The sequence below is a fragment of the Dama dama genome, chromosome 19, assembly GCF_033118175.1.
Source record: "Dama dama isolate Ldn47 chromosome 19, ASM3311817v1, whole genome shotgun sequence".
Classification (NCBI taxonomy): Eukaryota; Metazoa; Chordata; class Mammalia; order Artiodactyla; family Cervidae; genus Dama; species Dama dama.
The window spans coordinates 68,699,895-68,714,598 of NC_083699.1; the positions used below are offsets into that span (position 1 = coordinate 68,699,895).

The 14,704-nt window shown below is 36.0% G+C and overlaps 1 protein-coding gene across 5 annotated transcripts in view; it reads right to left on the bottom strand.

Moving 5' to 3' along the window:
* Nucleotides 1-14,704, bottom strand: part of DYRK1A (dual specificity tyrosine phosphorylation regulated kinase 1A) — a 142,154-nt gene that overhangs the window by 80,954 nt on the left and 46,496 nt on the right. For 2 of the 5 annotated variants that reach the window (XM_061167323.1, XM_061167322.1), the window contains one exon: nt 12,360-12,445. The exons of the other annotated variants lie outside the window; for them this stretch is intronic. In XM_061167323.1, the coding sequence (XP_061023306.1) occupies nt 12,360-12,369 (10 nt within the window). In that variant the 5' untranslated portion in view covers nt 12,370-12,445. The remainder of the gene's footprint in view (nt 1-12,359; nt 12,446-14,704) is intronic. 5 annotated transcript variants of the gene reach the window in all.

Consider the following 14,704-nt stretch of genomic DNA (forward strand, 5'->3'; position numbering starts at 1 on the left):
GGCACTCAAAACATTACAAATACTCACTGTTGTGTATTAAATATACTTTTACTCCCTCATCAGGTATTATGGAAATACTAAAAGCTGACTGATCAAGCCTTTATTTAGCTAAATGTTATCATCATTAATGCACACAGCCGAAACAACAAAGATTTTTGCAAATTAACTTTCGGGTTAAAAACTTTCCTTGGATTGTGCTCGAATAAAATATAAGGAACAGGTTCATCTTTCTTAACCATCCTCACCTTTACAAACTGCATTAAGAATTTTATCAATTTCCATGAATATGAAAACATGAGTTTCTCAGTTGTGTCCAACTCTTTCAGACCCCATGGACTGTAGCCTGCCAGCCTCCTCTATCCATGGGGAGTCTCCAGGCAAGAATACTGGAGTGGGTTGTCATGCCTTTCTCCAGTTGGGATCTTCCCAACCCAGGGACCAAACCCAGGTCTCCTACACTGCAGGTGGATTCTTTACCATCTGAGCCACCAGGGAAGCTTCCAAACAGAGCCCAAACCAAAAATCACAAAGGGAGAAACTGAAGTACAGATGTTGACTCTCAAAAGAGCTATTTCTCGCATGGACAACTTTAAGTGCTATTCTATAGGTGGGTAGTAGATGGCAAGTTTTACTGAGATCACGAATTTCACCTAGTTCTTAACATTTACTACCAGAGAATCAAAGACAGCAACAACTGCTTGAAAAAATCCTTTAAGATAACCAGCAAGAGAAGTAACAAACACCACACCCAGAAGCTCAGTTTCCTAAAATGAGGCTGGAAAGTGCTTTCAAAAGGAAAAATCTACAGCACAGATGGACTAAGCATACTTGTTCATATCCTCCATAATATCTACCAACATAGCAGTTAAAAGTCACAAAAATAAAATCAATTCAGCAGAGCATGGGAGAGAGATTCACTGCGGTGAGCCAAAAGTTCTGACAGATGTCTTCAAGACAAAAGGCCAACAGGAACATACCAATAATCAGAAGAGCATCAGAAAGACCCAGAGCCAAAAGCTGACATCAAGAACCACAGCAGAAGCAGCAGGTGCCATTCCGGGTGCAGAAGGAACAGTGGAGCAGAAAGAGAGACGGCCGAAGAGGCCTGACTGCCAGACAACTATTTTCTGTGCTCAGCCTCTCCCAGCAGCTCAAAGAAGCTACCGCAGAGTCAACACACCTAGTCTCAGCCACTCAAACACAGAGGACAGTCACCCCCAGGCTGAGGCAAAAAAAAAAAGCCCTGGAAGACACTACGCCACCCGCCAAGGAAGGGCTCATCAGGAGCAGCAGAGCTGCACTCTGCTCCCTGGGGCCTCTCACCTGGCAATGAAAGGGCGAGACCCCTCTTGCCAAGACCCCCATCCACACCCACTGAACTGAGGCCATCTGCCTGGTGTCTCACCACAAACCCCAAACCTGCATTTGCCGCCCCCCCCCAACTGGGAGAGAAGCTGATAATGGCACATGGAAGTCAGATTCTTGAGTGGGGCAATAGGGGTTATAAGTATTTTTCATTAAAATATTATAAAAGAGGGCCTTCTCATAGACCAAATGAAGGTGACAAGTATTGTAAACAATTACTCTGCCTCTGATTTAAAACAAAATTTTTTGCCCAGTGAAAATTTGCACAGCACACAATTAAATCATTTTTGAAAATCATCATGACATTACACTACACCTCCAATCCCAGTGTTAACATTCCTCCTTTGCATGGAAGAAGCCTGGTGACATACATCTCCTTCTCTAGGTCCTAATCCACTCAGCAATTTTCCAGTACAGTTTTCCTGTTTTTCATTTTCAACAGAAACTCAAGATAAAAAACCATGGAACTCAATTACAGTTCAAGAAAGGTATGTAAGTGTATATCCTTATATACAATGTAAAAGTCACTGTCTGGAGGACAAAGGCTGTGAGATAAAAATAAAGGGAACCAAAGCTCTCATTTTGTATCTTGGGAAAATAAGAGAAACTGTCTAAAAAGGACAGGTCAAGAAAGAGAGATTTAAGTCAATTTTATAAAGTTGTAATAATAACAGAAAAAATTTAAACGAGAAATAGAAATTGGCAGAAAGAAAAGCACACAGAGCCCTTCGATTTCCTCTTTCTGACAGGACAGTCTTTAGTTTCTTAAATAATAAAATAGATCTATAAACACATTACTCTATTTAAAGTGATGTTAAGTAACCAAAGGGAGAATTTAAAAACTGAATATTAAAAGGTGTTTGGCCACTAAGGAGTGAGAATGAGGAAAAGGAAAACTGCTATTTCATTTTTACTTCCAGAATAAAGTTTTATTAACTATACACCTGTAAACTCAGTAATTAATGCTTAATATAGAAAAAAAGTACAAATCTGATTTTAACATATCATTTTAAGCATGGCTTAAAAAACACTACTACTAGTAAGGGTGAAAAAAAGGTTGGTTGTAACCAGGAGGTTCTAGAAAAAGCAAGCATTCAACAAATTTTTTAACTTTTATAACTTTATATGAAGCAGATCTAGGTTTCTATTAACAAATAGTTTACATTTTCAAGTATCTACTTTCTGAGTACTTGCTCCCATGTATATTTTGTGGATAATGTGAAAAAATGGAAGTAAATTTATTTGTGCAGCTCCTGAATCTCTAACATAGGCCCACTTAACAATATGGATGTCTACACTTTTTAATAAGACTAGCATTTAAAGGACACAAAGGCTTCAACCAAGCTGAAGAGGGACCAGTCAACAGCAGCCTGATGTCAAAGGAAAAGGGAGAAAGCCCACAGAAAGAGAAGAGCGTCTTAAAAGATTCCTGTGGAGTACTCAAGCTACACTATCAAAACCTTAAGCAGTAATTGTTTACATCAGCTTTTTTTAGTTTGGGTTTTCCTTTTAAAAGAATCTTACTGCTTAAAGTAAACCAAAATTTATTCTAACAAACTTTTAAAATAACGGCCAAGTTGATCCATTTTCTAAAACTATGAAAACCAAACTCCATCAAAGTATTCCTACACTCAAAACAAATATTTTATTTCACTTGAATCTACAATTCAAATCTGTCAATAATACACTTTCTTCACCACTCAAATGTGCTTGTTTAAGAACACGTTTCTTTTTAAAGCAGTAATTACTTCCACAGACTTTCCAGAAAAGCTAATACAGATAAGCTTACTGTATCTTATCAACACCAAAGAGTAAATAATTTATGAAGCCCTTGGGAATCCCTGTAAGAGAGGATATACAATACACAAGTAAAAGGTCACCACCATCAACAGATTGTTAATGGATTTATTCTCATTTGTTCAACAAATATTTGAGAATTGATTCTATTTTCAGGCATTACACTAATAAATAAGCCCTAGACCCTCCATACAAAAACTTAAACTCCTGTATAAAACGATACTATGAACAAAATTAAAAGACAAATGTAAACCAGAAAGTTCACGAGAAGTAACACAAGCAGGACGAGACTGGCTAGGCAGCCCCGTCGCTGACTAGCTATGTGACCTGGGGCAGGCTACTAGCTTCTGGCTGGGTTAACAACACACCAATCCAAGAGTCACCATCAAGAAAAGAGAGTTAATAAATGCACATCATTCAGAATGGTTCCTGACATTTAACAACAGTCAGTGATGACCTCTCAAGAAAATGAAATTTAAAATAATAAAATACTCGCAAAATATCAGCAAAAAATACTAAAAGGAAAATCACAGATCATATAAACACATACTCAACTGCACTAATATTCAAATAAAGGCAAATTAAAGTGTTAAGTTATGTTTTGTCTATCAAATTGTCAAATATTTTTAAATATTCAGGATTCTACAGTGTGGTAAAATTGTGCTGTACAGCTGGTACAAGCCTAACCTGTTCTTTAAAAAAACATTTGAAAACATGTATCAGAAGTCTTAAAAATGTACATGCCCTTTAACCCAGTAAATGCAACCTCTTAAGACTAGACCTAGGGCAATAAATCACACATGAACACAAGGTCTACCACAACATTCACTTAAACATTATTATGAACTAATTAGCAACAATGGGGAATAGTAACTGATTCGTAGAATACTAATTATTCATGAAAAATGATGCTCTAAGAGAGTATTGATGGGGAAATGTTTAAATTTTAAAAGACCAGAGAAAGTAAAAGGTGACCCCCATTTGCCTCCTCAATCCTTTCGAAGGAGCCCCACGTAAAAAGGATATAACAGGCAAAAATACATAAACTAAAAAAATAGTGATATTCTAATTATTTGGATTATTGCTGATTTTCATTTTCTTCTTTACAGAAGTTCTATCTGAACTCAAAGTACTTTTAACTAAAAATATTGTAAACTGGACTGTGGTGGTGATAGCTGCATTTAATTATAAAAATCCACTGAAAACTCAAACTTATAAGGTGCATGAATTTTATGATATGTAATTTGTCTAAGAATATTCACAAACACACACAGGATAGGAAAAAGTCCTTGCCCTCAAAGAGAAAACAAAAATTACATTTCATGTTTTACTGAATGGGGAAGAGGGAGAACTAAAGTATTTCAGATCTCTTTAACAATAAATCTGTGTAACTGTAACAAAATCTTTTTCTACTAGACTCATGTAAAAATGGATATTAGATAATCACTTCAAGTATATGAAAAAACAACATGTTATCAGTTTTTCAAGTAACTTGGTTACCAGAAAAAAACTCTTTACTCCATCACATTTCTTTCCCTATCTACCCTGCTCCTGCAAATAAAACCTGAGTAATACCAGTAAGTAGGAAAAAATCAGCATAATTCCAATGCCTAATAAATAAAACAGTCCTTCAACACAATTTTAAATTATGTAAATGAGATGAATTTTAATTAACTGTTAAGTCTGATAAAATCTGAAACATTACACAGGTGATTTGAGAAGACAGGTCAAATTCTTAAAAAAAGGGTAAATTTAAGGAAACGCAAGCTCAAAATAAGCATAAATAGTATGGTAATAACAACTGAGAGGGGAGAAAATATAATAGAAATAGACCACATCTATCAGGCACAAGCTATGTAAGCACTCAGCACTCCGTTGTGAGGTTTTATTGCTATTACTATGCTTCCTATTCCCCTATTCCTGTGAAGAAAGTGAAATGTGGAGCTGTGTATTTTGTTCTTGTAGTTACCCAAATCCCTTCTGTTTTCCTTTCTTCTCATCATATGTCTAGGGGTGAAGAAACATGACCTACTGTTTCCCCTACTTGTAACACCACTGAAATTTAATTACCAACTTTCCCCCCTCCCCCTCCTTCTCCAAGCATCCAATTGAATCTTTTATTTCCCATTAGTAACTGATGCAATCAGAACTTTCTTCTTTTTTTATGTTGTTGTTTCTACTGTATCTTCATTGCAGAGAATCTAGCCATTACATATTATACTCATGCATAAGCATCATTTAAGTTCCACAAGTACCTATTTAAAGCTCCTTTTATGTCAGTGTCCCTGCACTCTCCTTGGTTGCCAAAGTATATTCCCTGGTAGATTCCTTAAGAAGTGCTCAAAGAAAGAACAGCCTCCAAATTCACATTCACAACCTTTTGTTTGCTGTTTTCATACTTGAGTCAATTTAGCTGGATATAAAACTCCTGGCTCTTATTTGTTCTCCTTGTGTTTATCAGATGTTGTTATTCCACTGCTTCCAGAATAAAGCACTGTTATCAAAACCAGATAATCCAACATTCTTCCCCTTAAAGATTTGGATCTTTGCCTGCACACTCCCAAGAATTTTCTTCAAAGTCCAATAATGTTTAAGGAATGTATCTACATGGTAGTCGTTTCTGGATCAATTTCTCCAAATATATAACTTTTCAAATGTAGTGGTAACCCTTTTTCTTTTTCTTAATTTCAGGAAATTTACCTGAATTATAATTATTAGAATTTATTAAGTTTCACTGCTCTGGTTCCTCTTCAGAGACTCTGGCATTGCTTCTATGTCGATATTTCTTTGCCTCTCTTTGGTAAATGTCACCTTTTCTAGAACATTTCTTTTTCTTCAATTCTTTGTTAAATTTTTGTCTCCTATTTATCTTCTGTTTCTCTGAAGACATTTTCTGTTGTTTGTTTCACTTTAGCGTACCTTTTAGTTTAGCTTCATTTTTCAAATGATTCTTTATTTCTCTTTACCATTTCTAAGATTTCCTTATTCAGATTTCTGTTGCTCTTCCACACCTTCCCAGGTGGCGCTAGTGGTAAAGAACCCGCCTGACAATGCAGGAGATCCAAGAGGCTTGGGTTTGATCCCTGGGTCAGGAAGATCCCCTGGAGAAGGAAATGGCAACCCACTCCAGCATTCATGCCTGGAGAATCCCATGGACAGAGGAGCCTGGTGGGCTACAGTCCACGGGGTCGCAAAGAGCTGGACACGACTGCACAACTAACAGTCTATATCTGTATCATCTTCTAAATTTGTTTGAGTCTGAATTCATTGAGAAACATCAGGCTTATAGTTTTCATTTGTTTTATAAACATTTCTTTCCAGCATGCTTTCATTGTCTGCAAAAATATTTTTGTCTCATTCCTTTTTTCTTATGAAAGTAAGCTCTGGGGGAATTTGACTGAGTCAATTGCTCTCTTTCATGCAAAATAAAACAACTTTTAGGAAGCTGGAGTAGATTTTCCAGGTTCAGTAAGTCCTCCTCTGTTTCCCTCAAGAGGAAACCAAGCATACCAAAACACAGTCTCATGACTGAGGTCTCCTGTACTTTCACCTTCCCCCTATCTTACTTGCCTTTTCCCCTTCTCCCCCACGGTCTCCATCCTGTTTCATTTGGATTCCACTGTCAGCAGCATCTCCTCAGTGTGGGACTCTGACCAGGGAAGGAACTCCAACTGGTCGGTTTTGAAGATTCATAGGCACCAGAAGGCTCTAACCCCACAGAATTCACTGCGGGCCTCTGCTATCCTGAGAACTCACAAACATCTCTTCATTTTAGCTGCTGTTCTCAACCTTTCTTGTCACACTTTGCAGAGACTTTTTGTTAGCTAGCTTGGGGTTCTCCTGTTCTCAAGTCCATCCAATTCTTGCTGCTTTCTTCTGAATCTTTCAATACAAATGTTGACACCATGCAGGTCTTGTAGTTGTTGGAGACTGGTCCTCATCTACTTCTATTAAGAGTTTGTGGTGATACTGTTTTAGAGAAAGTGTCTATCAATTTTTGGTTTTGCCATGTTAGTTACTCTGTATTTAGGGAAAACTGTCAAGATTCAAAAAACCATGTCCTACTGTTATCTTCCCAGATCTCAAACATTCTTCTGAAGGTACATTTAGCAAGTATCCCTAAATTTTAAAATAATGAGTGTGAATCCATTTGCTTTCACCGAGGTCTTGAATGAAGGTGCTAAGGCCTAAGAAACACAACATCACAACACGGCTAACCTCAGGTTTTCCACCATCTTCTCTATAAATATCCTATATTCTCTTATAAGACACACACCTGATGCAATCATTATTAATCGCTTTCATCTTGAAACAAGAAACATAAAAGGAAATGGAAAATAATGTGAAACTTTAAAACCACCTGAAGAAATTTATTAAAGCAGACATTCAGAGTAGGTATTTTTAGGCATTAACAGAGTAACAATTTTTGTTCCTTTAACAAGTATTCGTTGAACGCTTTCTATGTCACAAGAACCGTTAGACACAGGACACAAAAATGAGAATAAGCCACGGTCCTCTGACTCTGAGAATCAGATTAGCTGGGACCAAAAAACGGCAAGCTAACATATGCAAATGCCATAAAAGCATTAAACAAAACCACTTGCTACAAAGAATCCTGGGAGGAGAATATTTACTGAACTATGTTAGGTTTGTCGCTTTATGCATTTCTGAAGCAACAAAACTTTTTCCTCCACTGAGAACACACTATCACTTTATATTTTCTAAAACAGAAGATTCTTCTCTTTGAAGAATTCTCAGCTGAATTGGAAACTTATTTTTAACTATAATACTCACTGCTCACAAAGATATATTAAAAAAACAAACATTTGTCTAATGCTAGTAAGTATAAACTGGTACGTTTACCAAACACCTTTCTGAAGAGTTGTATGAAGGGTCTTAAAATTTTTTAAGCCCTATGAGCTAAAATATTTACACTTCTAGGGACAAACTACAAGGCAATAATTCAACATACGAACAAACACTCATGCACAAATGTTAGTACTTAAAAAAAAAGTGAAAAGGAAAACTTAAAAAAATGTCCCCGAGACATCTAACTTAACTATGAAATGAGCATATAAAGAAACAACTTCAAATTACATACTTTAAGATAAATTTCTAAAATAGTGTGCCCTCAGAAAGTTATAGGTCTGAATGCTCTGAATGTGCTCCAAGTTCAAAAGAACAGCAGACCACTACAGTTAGTAAGTTTCTGATGATACAGGGAAATGTTCACAATATAATGCTGGGCAATAAAAGAGAAAATATAAACAATATGAAAACATATTCTGCCCAAGCACACCAACCTATTCAGATGATCTTAATAAAAAATAGCATCAAAAACAAAAATGTAAGAGAAAGTGCCCTAGTGCAATGGGCAGTAGAACTCTGCGTATGTTCCTTCCACTTATCCATAGTCATAAATTTCCAAATTTTTTCACTGATACTACATTACCAAGTTAACAGGGAGAAAACTTGAAACCTGAGGGCAAAAATAAATCCACTGGATTTAACTATTCACCAAAAACCATCTATTTGAACTATTAAGCACAAAATCAGACCACTCAGGATTAAGAAATGAATGAGAAGTAAAGAAGGGAAAACACATATAGAAAAAGACTATTTACACAGGACCACGTGAAGAATAAGACCAAAAGGAGTGAAATGGGCAATACACTCTCAAATATCAAAATGCACAAACCCTTTTATTCCCCTCCATGCACCCTGTGTATACAAATGGGACTACAAAACTTGATTTTATTTAAGTTTACAGATCTGATTTCTAACTGCTGTATAATATTATACTATGTCATACTCCCAGGATCACTTAAGTATGCAAACTTTGCCCCACAAAACTCACATTTTCATCTGTTAAAACTGCCACATCAAATAGCTTTAAGCACTTAAATTTATGGAAATATGGTAGATAATATGATCAAATCAGCAGAATTTAATAAATTTATAGTGTTCATCCTCAAAGAGTTATAGTTCTGTATGTTCTAGAACTATTTCAAGCTTTCAAATAACTAGCTTATCACTGTTATTAAAAAAAAATATTTCAGTTGTTAAAGAAGCCCAGCAAAGCAAAAAACAGTATCATCTGCTGTAACCAACAGCTTTTCCAATTAATGTTCCACTGAATGTTAATAGGTATAAATGAGAAATAAAAGGGAAGGTTGTTTTATCAAATAACTTTGAAAAATGCAAGCACTTATATGTTAATGTGCACAGTGATCTCTGAGGCAGTATATTTTCCAAATTTAATCTCCTAAGTACTTTCTACATTCTAAATAAACTGAATTTGGTTACTGCTTAATTCAAAGGAGTAAGGAGTAGCTCCTAGGATCTCAAGATGATCACATGCTTGGTAGAATGGTGTCACTCATCACTAACAGGAATAAATAAGAGAGGAGCAAGTGTGTTCAGGAGAGACATCTAGGAGGCAGTTACGTGATTCTGGAGCTCAGAAAAGAAGAGTGGGACACAAAAGTAGATTTTGACAACATGTAGGTATCAGGTGAAGACATTACTGTGAACGCCTTAACCAGACAGTGCTCTCTATTTTTACTCTAGGTACCTTGAATTCAACAGACAAGGATCTAAAATTTATCATAAATATCCACTGCATCATTTGTTTATATATTTTCTCCCTCTTCCAGCTGAAATGTGTTCCTTGATTCCCAAGCACAGGAATCCTTACAAGTCGAGCACTACTATCCCACCTGGTACAAAGCAAATGTTAGCGAAACGAATGTTTGGTCATAAATGATTTTTCTTCTAAAGATCAAAAAATAATCCAATCTTACCTAATATATATCCTAACTGTATTTTAAAATATGAAAAGTGCCCTCCAATTAAACAAGTATAGAAACACCTATAAACACACATACTAAAGATATATTAAAGTTTAACTTTAGCTTGCTGTTCAGTAAAAATCAATTATTAAGCTTTGGCTTTTAAAAAGTGCAGTCAGTCAAAACACACTTCAACGTCCTTTCTAGCGTCCCTGAACAAGCACCTAAAATGAAGCGGTATGAGAGAGTAAGGCATCATCATATCTCACCAATATAAAGTCAAGATCATGAATGCCTGGGGAAACAACACTCACTTCCAAGTATACAAAGTTATTCTAGGAATAACTCCTAATGAAAAACTCCTTATGAGCTTTTATGTGTTAAAATCCTGTCCGCTGAATAATAAACGTGTGCATTGTAAAACCAGAGCAAACTGCATTAATTAATGATGATTATAAAAGCTGTTAATTTTACATTCAAAAACAATTATTAACTTTCAAACTGTTGAAGGGGAAATACACCAACAGCTAATATACACATCAGAGTCAAACCTTCCTTCTTTAGTCCTTCCCTTTATCAGCCAGTAAATGTTGGTAATTTTTAAGGAATACAGGGCTGAGTAAGAGACTAGATTACACCACAAATCTGATATTTGTAAATTTTCTGTGTGTCCCAGCATTCATAAAATGAACTAGATAATCTTTATAAACTGGATCTACTCTTTAGATATTTCAGTTCATCCATAAGCCTCTCAAGAAATAGAGTTATTTGGAAACTTTTCATATCTTGTGACAATAACCTAGAAATAAAAGAGCAACTCTGCCACCTCAAAGTTCCTTCAGGGAAAACCTCCAGAATCATTAATATTCATGGATAAGTCTTTTGAGACACCCCCAGAACACTTTGTTCCTCTACTGACCTCTGGTGAAAGCAAGCCTCTACTTGGTATAGCCAACGTGCAGTACAGTGCCCAAGGCGCAACCCAGGAGCTGACAAGGCTCAGAAACTGTTCCTGCACCAGAAAGTCACACTTACAAAATCTGACAACACAATTTTCATAAAATTCTACAATGTTCTCTGTAAGTTCATTCTTATTCACTCCTCCATGACACTGATGTTCAGCCTCCGCATCATGCTGATTCTACCAGTCACTCAGCCAGCATGTGTCCATGGTGTACCTCTAGTATACACAGACAAATACATACATGCACCCTTGAGACACAGATTACAGCAATAATCACTCAATCGCCTTTTACTCAAAAAAGAATTACTATCAGACTCTAAGTTCCTCATGAATGTAAAATATGATTTGATCTATAATTAATATATATTCAAGCACATTTCTTCATACAAAATGGTACACCTGAGACATTTTTTTTAACTCCACTCTGAAGTCAAAAAAAAGGTAAATTTTTTTCTGTTTGAAAAACAAAGATCACCAAAACCAAAAACCAATCACAAAAACTTTTATACCTTCACCAATAATGTAATTAAGTATCTATCCAAGATTTATGTAGTTACTTCTTTTCCAGTTAAAGACCACATTTTCAGTTTATAAATCAAGCAAGAATGTCTGTGTCCAGGTCTACAAATATAAGCCACCTGGTTCAACAAAATGCCTCCTAATCAGCCTGATTTTAAAATATTAAAATTTAAACATTAATAACACCTTATCCATTAGCTACACTACATTTTCAAGAGTTTGAACACAGCCACAGATACAACAGCCTTCATTTTTCCGTGTATAAGATCACCTCAATTAATTATAAAGCAATCAAAACTATTCTTTCAAAACTGCCTTCTACACTGCTTCTCCTATATAAATAGGAACGACAAGAGGATAAAAAAAAGAGACAAGGGAAGAAAGAAAGGAGAAAGAGAGGAATGAAGGAAGGGATGGAGATAGGCAGGAAAGGAAACATAAAACCCCAGACCATACTGTTTTAAGGACTCAAACATATGGGTGTAACATCCTTAATTTAACAGTTGGAGTCTTATTTAAGACAGACCACTAACATCTACTCCATAAGCCTTTACAGCTCAGCTCTAAAGGGATCTGAGGGAAACATGCATTCACCCATAAAGGTGAATATTTTATTTATCTTTAACAGAAACACTTCAAATCTCACCAAAGTACCTTAGCCAATCATCCCCTTTTGAAAAGGTCAAGAACTAGCAATTACTATGCTGTATTTGTATTAATACCACTCTCAGTTACTGATTAGCAAACTGATGCCCAAAGTCAAGTCTAATAAAACCCCAACTATATCATTGCATTTAGTGATCTAAATAAGTCTCCCCACTAATGCTGTTTATCAGAAAGCTCCCCCCATTCAAAATATATCACCAGTTCCCACATTCTCTCAGACAGCCCATAGTTTTACTGTATTTCAAAACTTGAGTCACCTGTATGCATCGTCTTCTTTCAAGTCTCATATCATCCTGATGGGGTGGGGGGAGGGAGGGAAGAGTCCAGCAGCAAAACTACAACACTGTGTGAAGAAAAACAGATTATGATAAGAGATAAGGATGCAAGACAATTACCCCTAATTGAGGAACATCTAATGTAAATACACCCCCCAAAACAGAGATAAAATGACTGCAAATTTATTTGCTAACATTTATTTAAGCTTACTTGAAAATAATTTTCATTAACAAAAACTAATTATATATAAAATATAAAGTAACTGCCAGGGAGAATAAGTTTTAAAATCTGACTATTACCAGCAAAAAAAATCACACATTTCTAGGTATGAAATAAACTGTCAATGCTCCACTAGTCTATGTAATTTATTAGAAGAAAAATATCTACATTTTATAATCTACATCAAATCACAAATCACTTTGAATGTGAATTCACTTTTCACCGTGGCTTACTATCACAGGTAAAGAAAGTTGCTTTATAAGAACAATCAGATGTCAATCTTCCAATGTTACAGGTAAATTGAGACACTGCTCACAACTGCTCCCCTAAGCCCACAGACTCTCTTTTGCTCTCTGAGTGGCCTCCCTACTTACTGTGATTCTTTGACTTTAAATTCCTATTTATTACTTCCGCTGCTATTTCATGATTGGCCAGCAAATCCCACGACTAGTGGGAAAGCAAAAGCACCGGCTCAGTGCTGTCAACTAAGAGCACACAATAACAGGCAAGACAAAGACAAGCACAGGCTGAAAACCAACAAATGAGTTTGGTCTAAAAATCTAGTTTTCAAACTGATACTGTGGAATTCAGTATTATTCCAAATGAAACAACGTTGCTTATGTTGGCCAAGTTCCCAGGCTAGCCAAAAGACATCCATCTATTGAGACAAAAAGATATTACACCAGTCATGGGCACTGGGGACTCTGCAGAAGCAACACAGAAACTTAACCAATTCTAGATCCTCTCTTTATTTGGAAAAATTCTAAAGTAGGTTGTTTTCCTTTGTTAGCACTCTCTCAACTCTTGATGCTTGCAATTCCCTAAATTTACATTGCAACACTCCAATCATCCTGCTAATATTAATAACCCTTTCCCCTGAGTACCAGTATGTTCCTAAATTACCACCCCAAAGTTCCTATTGCCTCAATGGAGTTCACTTCAGGTATGTGACCAGAAGAAATCAACTGGGCTGAAATAATTCACTTTAACATCTGCAGTTTTCAACAACTAGCTAAATAGACCAAATAAACCCCTAATGGGTAGGATTCTAATAGTATTGCAAAATAACATTAAAAAATACTGAGACAGTGTGAGGAAAAATTTTAGTCAAGTGGGTCATAATATGGACTTGAGTTTGTATTTACTGCCCCCAAATATTTCTGCTTTTCACTTATTTCTCATCCTACTTTCGAGCCCCTGGGGTACTTCAAAAGCTCAAAACACAGAAGAGCGGCTCAGAGACAGCAGTTTATGTGTATGAATTACTTGTAAATTAGGAACCACCTGTCTCTGAAACCATTCCTCGATTCCAGATTCCATTCCTGAACAACCACTTTTCCAGTTTAGATGCTGCTATGGTGTCAAGTAAAAACCTAAGCATGAGACCAACTGGTACCCAACTTGGGAGGAAAGGAGGATACGGACAAACAGATGAACATTCAAGCAGCGCATCAAAAGTTTTACTTGCAAAAATAATATATGAATCAAGATCGAAGATTTTTACTTCAAAAACATAGTGTTCTTATTTTTTCCCTCATAAATGGCCAGTCTTAAAAAAAATAATACAAGTCTTTATAATTTCAGCATAAACTACAGTAAAAGAAAATGTGAAATCTAAAATCTCTAGCTGTGAACTACACATTTTCAAATCCTTCAGGCTCTCAACATTATATTCTTCACCTGCAAAATATCACAATGCTATCTACACCCTGCCAACTTCAACAGCTTCAACAGGAAAAGATGAGTGGGCCAATGGCATAACGGATAATGCATCTGCCTCTGTTTATCAAAATGGTCTTACCCTAAAACTGACATCTTTTAGGGGGGGAAAAAAAATCAACCATTTAATCGCTACTCATTTGAAAAACAGCCTTTAGCAAAGGACAAACCATCTCTACAAGTTAGGAAATTGGCTGCTGAAGTATGCTGCAACTAAACCATCATATACTGAGTAACGATAAACTTCTCAAGTCTTGACACTGGATTACTAAACAAAGATTCTAGTGATTATTCCAATGTATCCTTCAGTCTTGTCACTTTTCAAAAAAACAATGGTCTGTATCAGATATGAGTTTTTACTGACAGTAACTACATTACAGCAAACACC